The sequence below is a fragment of the Mauremys reevesii genome, linkage group 26 (assembly GCF_016161935.1).
Source record: "Mauremys reevesii isolate NIE-2019 linkage group 26, ASM1616193v1, whole genome shotgun sequence".
In the NCBI taxonomy this organism is placed as follows: Eukaryota; Metazoa; Chordata; order Testudines; family Geoemydidae; genus Mauremys; species Mauremys reevesii.
In genome coordinates, this window is record NC_052648.1 from 10,281,903 (window position 1) to 10,299,331 (window position 17,429).

A 17,429-nucleotide genomic window follows, 5' to 3' on the forward strand; every position below is an offset into this window, starting at 1 on the left:
CTGGCCAACCAGCAGCAACTGCATGTGCACGGTCAATCCCTACTTTGGGTGTGAGGTCTGTGTTTGGACTCGCTAGGCCTCCTTGTCTGCCTGGCAGTCTGCATGCTGCTTCTCCGTGTTGGTGCAGCTTTGAATGTAAAACATTAAGCCAGACTCAGGTTACCCAAGCAGTGAGCAGAAGCAAAAGCCAGCAGTGTACAACCCCCTGGGTCCATGCCCAAGTCCTGCCTGAAAATCTCATTGTTTGCTCTGTGCTGGGCTGACAGCCCTAGAGACAGGAGTCCTCTGTTTATTCCCACCATTGGGACAGCATGGGCAACAGCATTGCAACCTGGCAGCTACAACTCATGGGGTTTCCCTTCCCTGCATGGTGGAGACTAGGACTCCTCTCATCCTCAAACTACAGATTATCTGGTGAACATGTGGCCATTTCAGAGGCTAAGGTGAGAGCACCACATTCATTTCACTTGTAGACAGCACTGGACGTAGACGTATACACACAAAGCCCATCCCCATCGAGGGGCCCAAGCACCTTCAGTTCCCATGAAAGTCAAGGAGCTGTGGATGCACCTCTCAGGATCAGGTTTCTAGTACCCAGCAATGTGTATGTAGGGTAAAGCATCACCCATGATCTCACTTTATTTATAAAGTGTGTTCATTCCTCTTCTTGGCCATCACCCATGATCTCACCTTATTTATAAAGTGTGTTCATTCCTCTTCTTGGCCATCACCCAGCGGTGACAACACCAACAGACATAGAATCATAGAAATGGAGGGCTGGCAGGGACCTCAAGAGGTCATCTAGTCCAGCCCCCAGCACTGAGGCAGAACCAAGTAAACCTAGACTATCCCTGAGAGGTGTTGTGTCCAACCCCTTCTTAAAAACCTCCATTGACAGGAATTCCACAAACTCCCTTTCAAACCTATTCTAGAGCTTAACTATCCTGATGGTTATAAAGTCCTTCCCTAATATCTAACCTAAATCTCCCTGGCTGCAGATTAAGCCCATCACGTCTTGTCCTACCTTCAGTGGACATGGAGAACAATTGATGGTGGTTCTCTTTATAACAGTTCTTAACATATTTGACAAGTTATCAGGTCCCCGCAGTCTTTTCTCCAGATTAAATCATGATTGGATGTAGCAAATTTTTGCTTCAATGAAGTATACAAATATTGTCAGCACTGTAGTCAATGGAAGCTACAGATGTTAAGCACCTTTGACAATGCTGCCAATCTTATTAGCTTCCTAACTGTGGATTTAGGAAGCTAACTTTAGGCCTGGCTGTGCCTGCACTAGGATATTCTTGCTAAGCTGGTCTAGGTAGACTTGGTCATGCCTCAGCGCAGGAAGCTGAACTAGATGACCTCTCGAGATCCTTACGAGTCCATTTTCTATGATTCTGTTCTCCCACTTGTTCAGCTCCACTAGTGACAGCACTAATGTAGACAGGGCTGTAAAGTTTTCGCTGGAGATCAGCACTCAGCTTTCTCTGCATCCACCTCTCAGTAACTGCTCCAGATGAGTCAAGTCCTCAACTCCATTTAGCTTCTAAACAAAAGGGTTAAACTGCAATTTCACAGAAGCAGAGGGGAAAACCATCAAATAAAAGTTACCTAAGCACACCTGCATATGCCAGTGCCATGGAAAGCTTTGCTCAGATTAGTACTACAGGTACAGGATATTGCAAGACTAATCGGATTTACAGCATAGTAGAAGCTTAATTTGTTTCTGACCCCTCAAAGTCATTGGCAGCCAGATAGGCTTCTGAGCGGTAGGTCCTCAAGAAAGAATGTGTTTGTGGGCACACCGCACCCTTCCAAGACAGGCTTCGCCTGGGCAATGCTTCCTTTTACGCAAGATGTTTACTTCCGAAGTGTCTGCTTGCTAACACAGTGAGCCAAAGAACGTTTTCAATTTCTGGTTTTGGCTTATGCTGAGCCATGTCAGGTACATACATACATGCCTATTTGGATAGATTATAATGTACAGGAATTTTCACAGAAAGGATTGTCTTGTGGTTAAAGCACAGCCGTAGGAGTTAGGATATTTGGGGTATACACTCAGCTCTGCCACTGATTTTCTGGGTGACCTTTGTTGGCCTTTTCTCAATTATCTCCTGCAATATTTCCTCTGGCTGCAAGATGGCAGTAAAACACCTAGCACTAGCAGCAGCAAAACAAAGAAACAAAAATTTATCCGTTATGCTTGCTCCTGTCTCACCATGCTCCTGTTTATTTACTGCAGGCCTAAGTCGGCTCTCAGTTACATTGACATAAATCCAGAAGAACCGCAATGACCTGAATGCAATTACTCTGGGTTCACATCAGTGTCCCACATTATTTTAATCTATTTTTGGTTCGTACACTGTCCCAATCACTGCAGTACCTGAGCGCCTTGCAATCTTTAATGTGTTTATCCTCTCAAAACACCTGGGACGTAGGTCAGGATTATCTCCATTTTAAAGATGGAGGACAAAGCACAGAGAAACTTAGCGATTTGCCCAAGGTCATACAAAACGACAGGAAGCCTTGCCACCCAAATTCTGTGCTTGTGTCCTAACCATGGGAACGTCTTTTATTCTCTTTTTAAATTATGAGCCTTTGACTTTTATCCTGAGATGCTATCACCTTAAAAATTACACTTCTCTGCAATCTGTCTGAGAGACAAGATGGGAGAGGTAATATCTTTTATTGGACCAGCTTCGAGCTTGAGAGCTTCTCTCTTTCACCAACAGAAGTTGGTCCAATGAAAGATATTACCTCCCCCACCTCATCTCTCTCCCCATCCTGCAACCAACACAGCTACAACAATTTTTATGTCATATTGCTACAAATAACAGTGGATGACCATCATTGAAAGTTACACTCCAGTCACTCACCAGTTTATGCAGTCAATTTAATACCTTTACGCACTGGAGAGCACTTCACCTTTATAGTCAGTAGGCCATCTTGTTGTTTATGTGGGTCTTCCACACAGCAAGAGAGGAGAGATTAAGATTTTTAAAAGTATGCAAATGCGATTGCAAAATGACAAAAACTTGGCAAAGGACACAGGCAGGAGTGTTCTTATAATTGATCATTTGCAGTGTGGTAGCACCCAGGAGCCCCAGTCATGGACTACAACTCCACTGTGCTAGCGCTGTACACCACCACAGAACGGTCCCTGCTCCAAAGAGCTCTCAACTTTTAACTCCTTTTGTCACTAGACTAAGTGTAATGGCATCCCCTTTAAAGCCCTCAAAGTTACTGCTGACTGCAGTCGGTACCATTCCTGGCTGACTCCCTTTACATTACTGCAACAGGAACAAAGTTAAACCTTAAGCAGTTAGTTAATGATTTATTCCAAGCTTAATGCTTCCTTTAAATAAATTCAATGTTAAGGGATTAACTGTATAATGCAATATTGCAACATTGTTTAGCAGCTTAAAGCTAAGCTTGGAATCCAGCCAGGGAGGAGTCATATTAATTGGGTTCTATACAGCATGTGTCCTTAAAAGCCAAGCTCCCAGGTGGATGTTAAAAGTCACGGCCGCTGCTAAAAGTATATGCTGTAATGATTGAGAGAAGGCAGTTCAGGTGCTCTTATTTACCGTGGCATGCAATACAAGGACAAAGGTCTGAGTGGGATCACTCAAAACTGATCAAAGGAAATGCTTCTCCACACAGCGAAGTCAGTCTGTGGAACTCTTCCCCGCAAGCTCTCATTGAGGCCAAGAGCTGAACAGAATTAAACAAACACTATAGAAGAGACCATCCACATTACAAGGGCAAATATTAAAGACTGTTGAGTTTTGGAAGAAATATAAAGCGCAAACTTCAGGGCATAAGCTGACCTTTAACTACATGAATCAAGAGGAAAGTGCCACTGCAGGACCTCTCCCTCCAAAGCAGCTGATGCTGACCACTGTGGAAGAGACAATACTGAGCCAGATGAGCCACCACTCTGATCCAGTCAGTTGATTTTCGGTGCTTCTAACAAACATCTGGTGAAATTAACAAAATCCAGTTAAATGCTTCTCTAGAAACTGGACTCGCTTTGGGTTCTTAATCATAGAATACCAGGGTTGGATGGGACCTCAGGTGGTCATCTAGTCCAACCCCCTGCTCAAAGCAGGACCAACCTTCAACTAAATCCCCAAATGACCCCCTCAAGGATTGAACTCAAAACCCTAGATTGAGCAGGCCAATGTTCAAACAACTGAGCTGTTGTTTTAAATAACCACATTTTCTTGAGGGTCATCCTCTCCCCTACCACCACCTATTGGTGTGGGCATCCCAAACAGCCAGCAGGGGGGCATAATATGTTGGCTCAATAGCAGGCATTGCTTGTTATGTTCAGGCACAGAGTCCCTTTCTGTGGACCTAGGTCACCACCAACCTTGTCAGAGAGGAGCCGTAAGCACTGATACCATCCATCACCCAACCGCTCTCATGAGGGCCAGCCTTCCCAACACCACTCATCTTGGTGCATCTCAGACTGTCTCTACACTAGTTTTCTCCTGAATGTCCTCCCTGTTGCTATCCACTTGTGGAAGCAACAGTGGGGGTACTAACAACAGATTTCTAGGCAGCTGCCAACATTTAAGCCAGTGCCTACATTTGCCCAGACCAGGGTTAGGTGACATGATAGTTAAGTCACCTGGACTCCACTAGCCCTCCCATCACTAGTATGAGTAGCACTGGTGAGAAATTTTAGGGGAAGGGAACGGAACTTCATGCCATCTGGACCAGGGATTCACTTTCCCCTGCTGTCTTCTCCCTTCCTCTGTGCAGAGAATTGAGTGGCTGGGTAACTATTTGTCAGCTCAGCAGAAAAGAGTCTGTCAAACCCTAATGACAAGTGACAGTGACAATATAAACAGCCCCTCATGGTTGCCAGTGACATGGGGTTTCTGCTCCCTTTGAGACATGCCTCTGCACTTTCTAGTGCTTCCCAGCTGTAAACAGTGCAGCAGGACCTCCCCTCAAGGCCCCACTACTCACCTACATGTCTAGACTGGTTTACTGCCCTTTGTTACTCAAGCTGACTTCACTGGTGTCTACAAGGGCTGCAGTAAGCAGTAGCCCCCGTATCAGAATTTAGTCTTTGGAAGAGCTAGCTTCTCTCAACTAGAACCATTTAATGATTTCCAGTTAGTAATAAGACCCAGTATGCAAAACCAAAACTGAAATGACTTAAGACGCAAGGGATTCTATGACCTCATCCAATGCTCCAGCTGTCACCATACAGGCAGTGCCGCCCATGTAGAGGACAGAGATATGGAACACCTCCAGTCATTGCAACCAGAGACTGTTTAAAATGTATTAGAAAATGGATATGCTTGAAGGGTACAGAGGAATTCCCTTTATATTAAATATACTGCATAGTAAATCACTCATGATTTAAGGCTTAGGTGGAGAATCACTGATTCATTGCTAATGTACTAGTCAAAGTGTAGATGACACTCCCAGCAAATGGCAAATACCTTACCACCTATGAATTCTCTCATCTCAAACCAGCCATTAAATCACCTAATGCCGTCTGAAAGTTCACTGGGGTGTGTTCAAGAGCTTTGACATATATGCCTCATCCCCATTTTAGTGTGCCAAGGAATCAGGTTTTAGGTATGGACTATACCACCAGGAGAGGGTATGTCACTGGCAATCTGTTACCAGCAGCAGGTCAAACAGTAAGACTCCAAGGAGTTAATCCCTGACATGGAGGTCAAAGTAAACACTGGCAGATTATGGTCATGTGACACTGTATAAGAACACCCAGATGTTATATTACAGATCAAAAATAGGTGGAACGGTGGTCTTTATTCAAGGGATCCCACTCCATTTTTACTGAAAGTAAATCCAAATAGGCTACAAGGTAAAGCAAGCAGCCAAATCAGAGACCTATTTTTACCACCGGTCAGTCTTCCTTTTACCAAGGTAATATCCTTTTCATCATCATGTAAAAACCACTACTGAACAGGGACTGTGGCTTTGTAGATGTTCAGGCACCCCAAGCAGTTCCAAGACTCTTCCTCAATAGCAGCCACTGATCACCCATGAAATATTAACTGGTCTAACTGAACACATCATCGGTGCTGAAAAGCTGGCTCAGATCAATGTAAACTTGTGTACCACTGAGGTGTGAGTATAAGGTACACTTGACATAAGTGATTAATACATCCAGACAGGTCACATTACGAAGGCAGCAAGGAGGGTAGACTAAAGTGGGTTTGGCAGCCCTTACCTACCATTTTGATTCAAAAGCCTGGGACACAGCTTCCCTACCAGAGGGAAGTCTTAAACATCTTAAACCAGCAATAAAAAGTAAAATATAAATTTTTATTTAGAATTAAAGCAAATACTTCGGTATCACAAACACAATATTAAACTTCAAGAAATATACTGCTAATTTGGAGTGAGCATTTATTTGCACAATCACAACATGCGCACAAATTCAGAAAAGATGAAGTTTGAAATTTTCAACATCCCACCACCAGAGCAGTTGGTCACAATATTTTGTACAAAGAAACAATTATAAGTACTGTATAACAGATGTTGACAAAATTTCTACAGTTTCATCTTTATAGACAACAAGAAAGCTCTAAGAGGCAAACATTGCAATCTATTCTTCTTCTGAAGAGTCTCTCTCAAACGTATAGGCCATGAAGCAAGCATCTGGTCTCTTGGGGACAAGGGGATGCCCTGGTCTCACAATCTCAAAGCCCAAAAAGCTGAAAGTACGGAGCAATGCAGCTGCAAAAAGTAGAAAGAATACAAGTTTAATCTGATATTCGGATCACTAGACAATCCCTAGTGGCCAACAGAGCAGTAATGAGACATCTGAAGAGACCAATTTCTACAGATATACTGCAATTACATTTATATGAAGCTACTTTTCTATATTACTGAAGGCACATGGTGAAAGCAATTGAACAGGCTTCAATTTACACCCACCTCTGTCATCTCTGTTCTTGTGGAAGCAAATGAAGACATGATCAACTTGAAGCTGTTCTTCAGCAAACTCAAGAAGAACTGCAAAACTAAAGTGGAATATCAGTGAGACGGACAACTCCTTCCAGCAATGTTGTGTAGGCACAAAACTACGTGGGGACAAATTTTCAAGCAAGTGACCTCATGGGCACATCTGCACCTGCAAATTTGTGTGCCTGAATCAGGTAGCAGTGTAAGTACCCAGGTTCACACTGACAGCTAAGAGAGGCTGTGTATCAGCTCTCTTCAGATTTACCCTTGAAGTCACAAAGCCCAGTTAGACTTCCAGGTTTACACTCAGAATTAGCATATAACACTTAACAGTGATAGGTGCCACTGCACTTTAAGGCCCAAACACCAACAGAAGTTAGTTAAGGGTTTATGAATAAACGTGTTCCTTTACTTGTAAGAGCACAAACCAGCCATGTAATCCTTTTTCCTATTAATAAGTTGACTTTCCTCCTTAAATGATGAGCTTAAGTCAGTCTAAACCTTTCCGCAGCTAAAAAAGCAAGAACTCAATAGCTAAAGGCAAGTATGTTTATGCTGCTTTAGAGCTAGCTTCCATCTCTGAAGACTCAGGATCACAGTGTGAAATGAAACAAGTGAGATTTAGATTACATTCTCACGAGCACATGCCCAAAATAGGAATAATATTTAGCACTGTTATAGCAAAAAATCAGATGTGTCATGACTGGAACAGAAGAAAGTCTGCATGATAAACCCATCATCAGATGTAAGTGGGTGTAGCCAATGCAGAAGTATCACTCTTCAGGAGTACTGAAGTTAATTCCTAATTAGAAAAGAGATGTTAAAGGGCATATTACACTCTATCCTGCATACCTGTCTTTGCTCCCTTCAGGCAGAGCACCACTGGGAATTTCAATATATAGGTTGTTGTTGTTCAGCACTGCCCTCCAGTTAACATGTTTGGCATCTGTAAGCCTTGACTGGACATTGAGAATTCTTGTCCTGTTATTAGATGTTAGTTCCTCTGTTACATTCAGCCGATTATCCTGTTAAAATAAGATGGGAAGTTACTACTAATTCATCACAAATTTGAAATTAAACTCATGGAAGTGCACAAAATTCTTGAGCACTGCAGTCAGGATTTGTATTATAACCTTCTCATATAGTATTCACCATATGAAAAGTCATTAATAAACTGAGAAAATGAAGCTAAGATTGCCTGGCATTAGATTGCATATACTTACAGAATAAAATAAATTAGCTGAAAGATTGTGATCCCTCTGACTATTCCCTCGCCCACCTGGGATCTTCAGGGGTGGGTGAGGGACATCAGGAGCACCACCGAGGCCCCGGACCCAGGTTACTACAGCAATTGAAAGAAACCCTGGAACTAAAGAAAATCATGATTTCAGTTAAACTGCATAAAGCCTACATAAAACAAGCAGCATTCACGTTTCATATCACATTTTAAACAGGAAACATTGAAAACATGCTATTAGCCTGAGCTTATGAAAGCAAAATTAAGTTTTAATTAACTTGCATTTATCCAGCAAAGGGAAAGGAGTGCCAGTCTCCTTGACACAGGACAAAAACATGTAGGTTGCAAGGGGCTTGTGTTCACAAAAAAGAGGCACATTAAATGTACACCCATGATGCTCAAGCTATCAAGTCCACAAATGTGAGGAAAGCCAAGGATTTGATGACATTTAAAATTAAGTAAAGGCTGAAAAAACACAAAATCGATCTAAGAACTTAATTATAAATGTTACAGTTAAATTAAACCTATAAATGTTATCAGGCATGACAAATGAAATGTTTCTAAATTATGAAATAGCCTCCATGTCCAATCTCACAATTTTAATGAGTAATTCCCACTGAAGTCAATAAAAGTTCTGCACATTCAAGAACTGAGACTTGACATTCTTCCTCCCTCTTAACCAGTTTGTAGTTTATGTATGAACATTTTGATCGCAGTAGCACTGGTACTATAATTCCCAATTCTAAGGTTAACTATAGTTTTAGTTATAACTGATTTTATAATTAATTTTCATTTTTATGTGAAACTGTGTTTCCTTGGCAGATGTCCAGACCCTGTGCATACAAATCAGACCTTGTGCTGAGTTTGTTCTGGAAGTACTCACATTGTTTCTCTACATTCTGGAGAGTTTAAGTAGATTCTACTTGTTTTTTGGTATCTCCAAATTGTTTTCACCATTCAAAGCTCACGAGGAAATAGTACACTTGTGATAATAAACATTTTAACGTATTTAGTAAAAAATTGAAGACTGTTCCCTTAAAATATCACTAATCTGAAAACCTACTTGAAGTTTTCATACTGAGCATCTTTATGAAAATTTCCAATGCAGAGAGCATTTATACGGCTCTGCTAAATTTAATAGATTACTACAGAACCCTCTATTTAAAGCATTCCATCCTGTTGAAGCTACGATTAAACCTAATTTTTCTACACAAGTTGTTTCATATCAGTAAGCCTGCTTGCCTGATCAGCTTTATACAGTAACACGAATGACTGCTGTGCCCATTAGCCCCTCCCTCTGCACCATCTTTCACCCTGCAGGCTTACACTTTGGTTGCGTCATCTCAGCAGATGCAGCAATCGAGGCCCTTAGGGAAATTTTCACAATCGTCCTATCTGTGAGTGCCAGCAGCCATTTGCAAATCGGTATAAACATGTACAAAATAATCCACCATTTTGCTCAGTCCAAATGTGTTTGAGAGTTCCAAATCAGTCAGAAAATTGTGGTGAGGCAAATAGACCACTCATTAGAAAGCCTTTGAACCGCTATATATTGACAGGTACAATATCATATGCTGAAAGTGATCAATAAAGGGGACCATTGTGAGGCTATAATATGAATGTATTATACTGCATAAACTTACAAGCAACTAGGACCAATTGATATCAATTGTATCCGAGCCCTCAGTTGTATTCAATTTCCAAAGTGCAGCAGTTTTACAGTAAAGAATTCAACTGGAGCTCTAATCCATGCATTAAACACTTATTTTAATATTCCTTTCGAGGTTCATTATAAAGCAGTGTATCTCACTGTCCTCATGTGATAAGAACCACATTTTTATTTACTAAGCACCTGTATTTAACCCCCCTCCTCCCCCGTATATGCAGTTCTATACAGTTCTGTAGCATAAAGGCTCATTTAGCTTTGGGAGTTAGTTTTAATACCACATTTTAAAGTTGTGCTCACTGTGTGGTCTCTATATGGCCTTCCTTTTGGACCACAACTTTATCTAAACAAAAATGGCTTCTTAAAATAGCTTCTGAAAAGGGAAAGCCAGACTTATAATGCATAACTGATTTGATAGCTACTTTCTGTCCCCTGCAGAGGTCACAGTAATTTTCATCTGTTCTCATCCCAGCAATTACTGTCATAGTTTAAACTGCATCAGAGGATTAAGCAAGCAGCTTTTATAATACTCTTAGGTTCTACTTTAGGCTAAGCACCTTGATTCGTTTCCATGTATGTAAATATCCCTTACATAAAGGCTCTCACATTTCCCACTCTTCGGCCATTCTGAATTAATCACCTTCCAACTATCAGAGGAAATGCCTTCATACCTGAAACAGTCTATTGCTTTGAGGTAGTCATTTCTATTAGGTCTTTCTTTACTGAGGACTTTTATTGATGAGTAGCTACAAGTCACCAGTGTTTCAGCAAAATACATTCATGCTTTTGCTGATCTGTTAGCTATTCTGGCAATTTCAGCAGCAAGTTATGTGGCTGCTGTTTACATCTAACTGCCCTTTAACTGTCACGTGGCAGGTTAGGCTCTTTGTTATTTGAAGGATGGTATTCGTGTGTGCTAGGATTTAACAGTGCTATGGGGAGGGGAACGTTATTCACCGCAGCTCCCGCTCTGCTTATGTGGAGGCTAATTTAATGCAGCCCAGCAACGTGTTTGTCCAGGGGCTACTGATGGCCTCAGACAGGACCCGGAGAAGCCGCAGGCCAGCCCCAAGCAAGAGGGGGGAGGGGACTCACCTGCTCGAAGGGGAAGTAGCAACAAGGCCTGTGGGGGAGGAGGGGGGCGACGGCTCCTACGTGCGCGAGGATGGGGGGGAGGGGGATGAAAGGGCCTCGTAAGGCCTGTGCCCTGGCGGGAGGGGATCCCCAAAGGGGCTACGTCTCTGCCCGACCCCTTCAGCCGGCCCACGTGATCGCCACCCCCACCCGCCTGCTGGGTGGCCAGGATCCCCTCGAGAGGAGCCTGGCGCCCACGCTCAGGGCGCTGCCCTCAAGGGGCACAAGGCCCGGCCCAGGACCAACGCAGAGCCGCGGATGATGCGGGCGGCCCGGGCTGACAGACTCGACACGGCGGGGGGGGGGCACCTCAGAGGGGCTGGGGACTGAGGAGGGCGCCGCGGGAAGGGGGTGAGGGCTGAGGCAGGCCCGGCGCCTCACCTGCTCTGTCCGGCACTGAGGCTCAGCACGGCGGGCATGATGATGATGGTGCTTTTATTCCCCTCTTTCTCTCTGGCGAAGCAGTGACTGTTGAGTATCCGCTGCAGGGAGGATTTCACCATCCGGCCGCTCTGGTCCGAACCCCGAAACCCTCCGCAGCCTCCCCCCTGCCCAGCCTCTGCCGTACAAAATGGCGCCTGTTTGCCCAGCGGCTCCTTATATAGCCGCTCCAGGAGATTGGCCACGCCCCTCCGGGTGGCCACGCCCCCCAGAGCGTGACGGCCCCTGTGCGGTAAACGGCCAACTGTCCGCCAGGGACAGACTTCCCATTGGCTGAGGACCATAACCGGAGGGGGAGGGAGGGGGACGCTCTCTTCCTATTGGCTGGTGAGGAGGATGACGCTAAACGGGGGACTAGAGAGGGCTCTTTACTAGCTCGGCGGTTCTGATTGGCTGCGGACGGAGTGGGTTGAGCAGCGTTTGATGTGCTGGCCTCGTATTGGGGGTTAGGCTGAGAGCGGCGCCGACGTGCCCGCCCCCCGGAGAGCTCTTTTCGTGTCTCGAGTTCGCCTCCCACAGCCTGAGGTGAGGGCACCGGAGGCGCTGTGCGCATGCGCTGAGCTTGGGTGGCGTCCTCTGTCTCCTGTCTGTGGTGAAACCTACCTGGTCCCTAGTGATCCCCACAGCCTCTCTGCCGGGAGCCGCTCGGCCTCCCTCCCCCTCCCCAGCTAGCCCCAGCTCCCACACCGACTCCTTTCCCTCCCCCACCTGCCCACTGACTCCTCGGCCTCCCCTCCCCCTCCCCAGCTAGCCCCAGCTCCCACACCGACTCCTTTCCCTCCCCCACCCAGCGACTCCTCAGCCTCTCTTCCCTCTCCCCAGCTAGCCCCAGCTCCCACACCCACTCCTTTCCCTCCCCCACCCGCCCACTGACTCCTTGGCCTCCCCTCCCCTGCCCCAGCTAGCCCCAGCTCCCACACCCACTCCTTTCCCTCCCCCACCCACCAACTCCTCAGCCTCTCTTCCCTCTCCCCATCTAGCCCCAGCTCCCACACCAACTCCTTTCCCTCCCCCCCCGGCCCACTGACTCCTGGGCCTCCCCTCCCCCGCCCCAGCTCCCACACCCACTCCTTTCTCTCCCCCACCTGCCCACTGACTCCTGGGCCTCCTCCCCGCTCCAGCTAGCCCAGCTCCCACACCGACTCCTGTCCCTCCCCCACCTGCCCACTGACTCCTCGTCCTCTCCTCCCCCTCCCCAGCTAGCCCCAGCTCCCACTCCGACTCCGTTCCCTCCCCCACCTGCCCACGGACACCTGGGCCTCCCCTCCCCCGCCCCAGTTCCCACACCGACCCCTTTCCCTCCTCCACCTGCCCACTGACAACATGGTCTCCCCTCCCCCTCCCCAGCTAGCCCCAGCTCCCACACCCACTCCTTTCCCTGCCCACCTACTCCTCCCCCTCCCCAGCTAGCCCCAGCTCCCACACCGACTTCAGAAAATACCCAGTAAGGTGCAGTGTGGCCACATTAGCAGGGGTTGGCAGGGGCCTACATTTTGCATCTCTTGGCTCTTTGATATAGTTTGGTTTACAGCCCTAATGTTGTCTTAACATTGTTTTTAATGTAGTTTGGTGCTATTTCTAAGGACAAAAGGAAGGAGGAAAAGAATTAATTGGACAAAAATACTCACTGAAGCCTTGGTGCTGCAAGTTGCTCCATACAGATGAACCTCCCCACTGCACTTAGACTTATTGAAGTCCATAGGGCTCCACACATCCTGGGTGAATTTCACTCTGCCCTAGCTCATGGTGCTGCAGTGATTATGCTGGCCTTGTTAAAACACTCCAGATGTTTTGAAAAAATATATCCTGAACCCAGTGCATCTTTCTAGAAGAGCAAACCCTCAGATAGACTTTTTTTTTGGCAGTACACAATTTTTAAACATTCCTAACTTTTAAGTTTTTCCTTGTTTGTTTTAATCTTGGTCATAGGTATAATAGTACTTCTCTGTGAGAAATATTTATTCACACAAATTCATAGTTCCATGTGGCGGTGGGGAAGTTTGGTAGTGATAGTCTAAAATGTACAAACTCATTTTTGCGCTGTGTACCCCAATGAGGAAGTAAATAAACACTGGCCATTTTAATAGCAGAAGTTCTTCCTCTAACAGCAAACACATTACATCAGTAGGGAAACTTTGTGCTTTTGAGCATCCAAAAGCATTTTAGAAACCGGAGCCTTGGTCCTACAATTGGATCTGTACAGGGTCTGCCTCCTTTGATCTGACTGCAGGATCAGAGACCAAGAATGTCCAAAGGAAATGACATGGGATTGGGAGTCAAAAAACATGGGTTCTCTTACTGACTTGCCTGGGTGGCCATGGCCAACTCCCTTTTCAAAACACCTCTCACCTGTATTAAATGCATTTAAAAAAGAAAAGGTTAGAATAATACAGAAGCAGGAAAGGACTACTGGATTCCAATGACAAGGGTTTCTTTAAATGGGCCAAGTGTATCTATTTTAATGTACAATCTTTCAGATGACACAAGCCCTCTTTTCAAAACCAAACTCAGAGGCAGAAACTGGACGGCTAATCCTATTATTATAGATACAAGTGAGATCTTAAAACAAAGGTTTGCCTGGTGCTGAGTGTGTCTGAATAGTGGGATTCAGCGTACTCTCTAAGTTACCATAAAGCACATGGAGAAAGGTACATATAACAGAAAGGAACTGTCAAAAAATATTATATTTGTACAATACAGTTTTCAAGGTCATGGTTTTTTTGATGAATGTGAATGGCCGTTTGTTTTTTAAGACAGCTGTGGCCAGGGAGAGAGTATTAGCTGCAGAGATTAGCTGGATTTTGGCCATTGTTTTTGTACATTCTTTTATTCATTGTGATTTTAAGACATGCCCATCCAGAAACTCTGAGCACATGTACAGAGACTTAATCAATAAAACATGCAAAATGAAAATAATGTTCAAATCTCCATTGATCTGCTATGGCCTGAAACCACCCTGGCCAAAACTGTGATATAAATACTGTTGCCAAAAAAGCATTGTTCTGCAGAAAAGCTCATGTGACAGACCTCACCTAGCCAGCCAGTGACTTGTCTTCAGGGCAGGATGAGTAATGGATGTGAGGGAGAAATTCTTTGCTAGAAGTGTCTGCGCTTAACCCCATGAGCACGAAACAGGTGAAAGAAACACTAATATCTAATCTCATCTCTTTCCCTACGTTTGTCCATTGATTTTTGAATCTGAAGCCAGTTGCAGATTACTGTGTTATACAAAAACTAACCTGAAACAATAAGAGAGTGGCAGCTCAGTAATCATATTCAGGCCAAAATTTGCAACACAGCAGATAAGAGCTGCCGAGTCTTGCTTTGTGTATTATTGAGAAAAGTCTTCCACAGGGATGAATGTTCAGGTTGACTCCAGGACTGTTATCATAGTGACAGGAATTATTATTGCTAGTAATATTTATTTATATATTTAATAGCAGTTCTGTATAATTATGTTGACTCCCGGGGCTGCAGGTAAAATGGAACAAATTGTAGCAGCTTTCATCTTTAACTTGGTGCTTGAGGCAGTATATTTGTTAATGGCTTTTTTAGGGAGCTGAGGTGACAGGCACCAGTGTCCTTTTCTAAATAAGAAAATCTGGCACAGTTGTGTTCTATTCCAATGATGAAAATAGGAATATCAAAATATTTGTATAATCCTTGTTTCCTAAACCAGCAGAGATCAGGAATATTCCAGCACTGACATGCCTCTGTGCCTTGAAGGAAAGATGAAACCCTAATAACCCTACAAGCACCTCTTCTTATCTGGTTTACTGATGTGTGAACTTTAGATCCAATCTCTGGTGTTTTCCCAAGCCTCCCTTATAGCCATTGGGAAAATGAGAATCTGAACAGGGTTGTTCAGGACAGATGACAATGGGATATGGAGCCTTTCACCTTTTAGGTCATTGGCCAACTGCAGCCCATGCTCATAGCATATCTGATAGTTGTTCATAGATAGGGCCCTACCAAATTCACGGTCCATTTTGGTCAATTTTACAGTCAGAGGATTTTAAAAATCATAAATTTCATGATTTCAGCTATTTAAATCTGAAATTTGATGGTGTTGTCATTGTAGGAGTCTTGACCCAAAAAGGAGTTGGGGGTGGGGTTGCAAGGTTATTGTACGGGGAGCTGTGGTACTGCTACCCTTACTCTTGCTCTGCTGCTGTTGGCAGTGGAGCTTGACCTTCAGTCAGCAGCTGCCACTCTCCGACTGCCCAGCTCTGAAGGCAGCAGCACAGAAGTAAGGGTAGCATGATATCGTATCACCACCCTTACTGCTGCTGGCAGGGCACAGCCTTCAGAGCTGGGCTCCCAGCAAACAACCGCTGCTCTCCAGCCGTCCAGCTCTGAAGGCAGCACAGAAGTAAGGGTGGCAATAAAACAAACTCCCTAAAATAACCTTGCGATCCCCCTGCAACTCCCTTTTGGGGCAGGACCCCCAGTTTGAGAAACACTGATCTCCCCCAGGAAATCTGTATAGTATAGGGTAAAAGCACACAAAAGACCAGATTTCATGGCGGGAGACCAGATTTCATGGTCCATGATGCATTTTTCATGGCCAAATTTGTGAGATGGATGCGTCATATGGAGGGCAATGGGCTAGATAGGTAACTCTTAGGTCTCCCCTCCCCCCAATGTTATTGTTTCTACAGGAGTTGAAAGTGTTGCTGATCATATGACACAGGACCAGTGCTTAGAAACATTTACTAGCCCAGAAAGTATTGATGCTGATTCTCCAAAACATTTTTAGCCCTGGCAGCTTGTGGGATGTTGTCCCTGAAATCATGGCTGTAATTTTATTTATGTAAAACAAAAAAAGGTCAACTAATTAAAAAACGTCATTGAAAAAACGTTAATATTTGAGCCTCTTCTATAGTCCTCTCTTCCAGCAAAGAAGGAAGTTGAGTCGCAGGTTGTGGAGACATTGTCAGGGCTTCCTGTTTCCAGGTTCAGGAGGAGGTTCAATGCAAATAGTGACCAGACAGCAAATGTGAAAAATTGAGATGGGGGGGGAGGTAATAGGAGCCTATATAACAAAAAGACCCAGAAATTGGGACTGTCCCTGTAAAATTGGGACATCTGGTCACCCTAAATGCAAATAAGAGCAGTAAATTGACTTAGAGGGGGGACATGAATAATGGCCTATATTTTCTCCACTTAGCTGAATTAGGCTATTGTAGCACTTCTTGAATGTGGTAATAGGAACAGCTCATTATGTTAGCAGCAGCATGGGACTCACTCCACCTCTGACTGCTGGCTAGGGAAATGCAGCAAAGAAATATTACTCCCTTTAGCAGCTGTTAAATTCTTGCATTGTTTTAGAATCATAGACTATCAGGTTTGGAAGGGGCCTCGGGCAATCATCTAGTCCAACCCCCTGCTCAAAGCAGGACCAATCCCCAATTTTTTGCTTCAGATCCCTAAACAGCCCCCTCAAGGATTGAACTCGCAACCCTGGGTTTAAACAGGCCAGTGCACCAAACCACTGAGCTATTCCTCCCCCCTAACAATCCAACAAAAACAGTGAAAAAACATTTTGACAAATCAAGTAATTTTGATTGCCAATTTGCTTTCTCCCTTCAACTGCAGCAAGAATTTGTTCTTATTGTTAATAGTTCAATATAGATGTAATCAAGTACCAAGACAAGCGAATATGAGACTAAAGTGTCTCCCAAGAACCTAAAACTATTATGCCATATATACAGTGTCATATAGTTCACAAAAATCAGTATGTATGCTAGCTCCCTCACCCTGTAGCTTAACATTCTCTGTTCCCGGGATCTCGCAAACGCCCATCCACAGTCTGCTGTTGGGAGTGGAGGAAGCACAAAAACAAAATCTCATTAGGCATGATACCAAAGCATTGAACAAATACAGCTCAAGCAGAGCAAATTTCTATTTGCAGTGGATCTTCTAAGCAGAGCTCTTATGCCTGCAAGTCTCCTTCCTCAAAACTTCTGGTTCATTTCCTCCCAGATTTCA

The 17,429-nt window shown here is 44.6% G+C and overlaps 2 protein-coding genes across 2 annotated transcripts in view; one reads left to right on the forward strand and one right to left on the reverse strand.

The window, feature by feature from the left end:
- Positions 1-6,379: 6,379 nt before the first annotated feature.
- Positions 6,380-11,586, reverse strand: OAZ1 (ornithine decarboxylase antizyme 1). Its single transcript, XM_039515488.1, is given in 6 exon segments — positions 6,380-6,732; positions 6,934-7,019; positions 7,813-7,985; positions 8,184-8,270; positions 8,272-8,329; positions 11,379-11,586. Coding segments are annotated over 6 exon segments (657 nt in total). The 5' UTR covers positions 11,501-11,586; the 3' UTR covers positions 6,380-6,601.
- Positions 11,587-11,816: 230 nt separating this feature from the next.
- Positions 11,817-17,429, forward strand: part of LOC120391623 — a 58,687-nt gene continuing 53,074 nt past the window's right edge. Inside the window, exon 1 of the mRNA XM_039515483.1 lies at positions 11,817-11,963. The gene's annotated coding sequence lies outside the window, so the exon portion shown is untranslated. The remainder of the gene's footprint in view (positions 11,964-17,429) is intronic.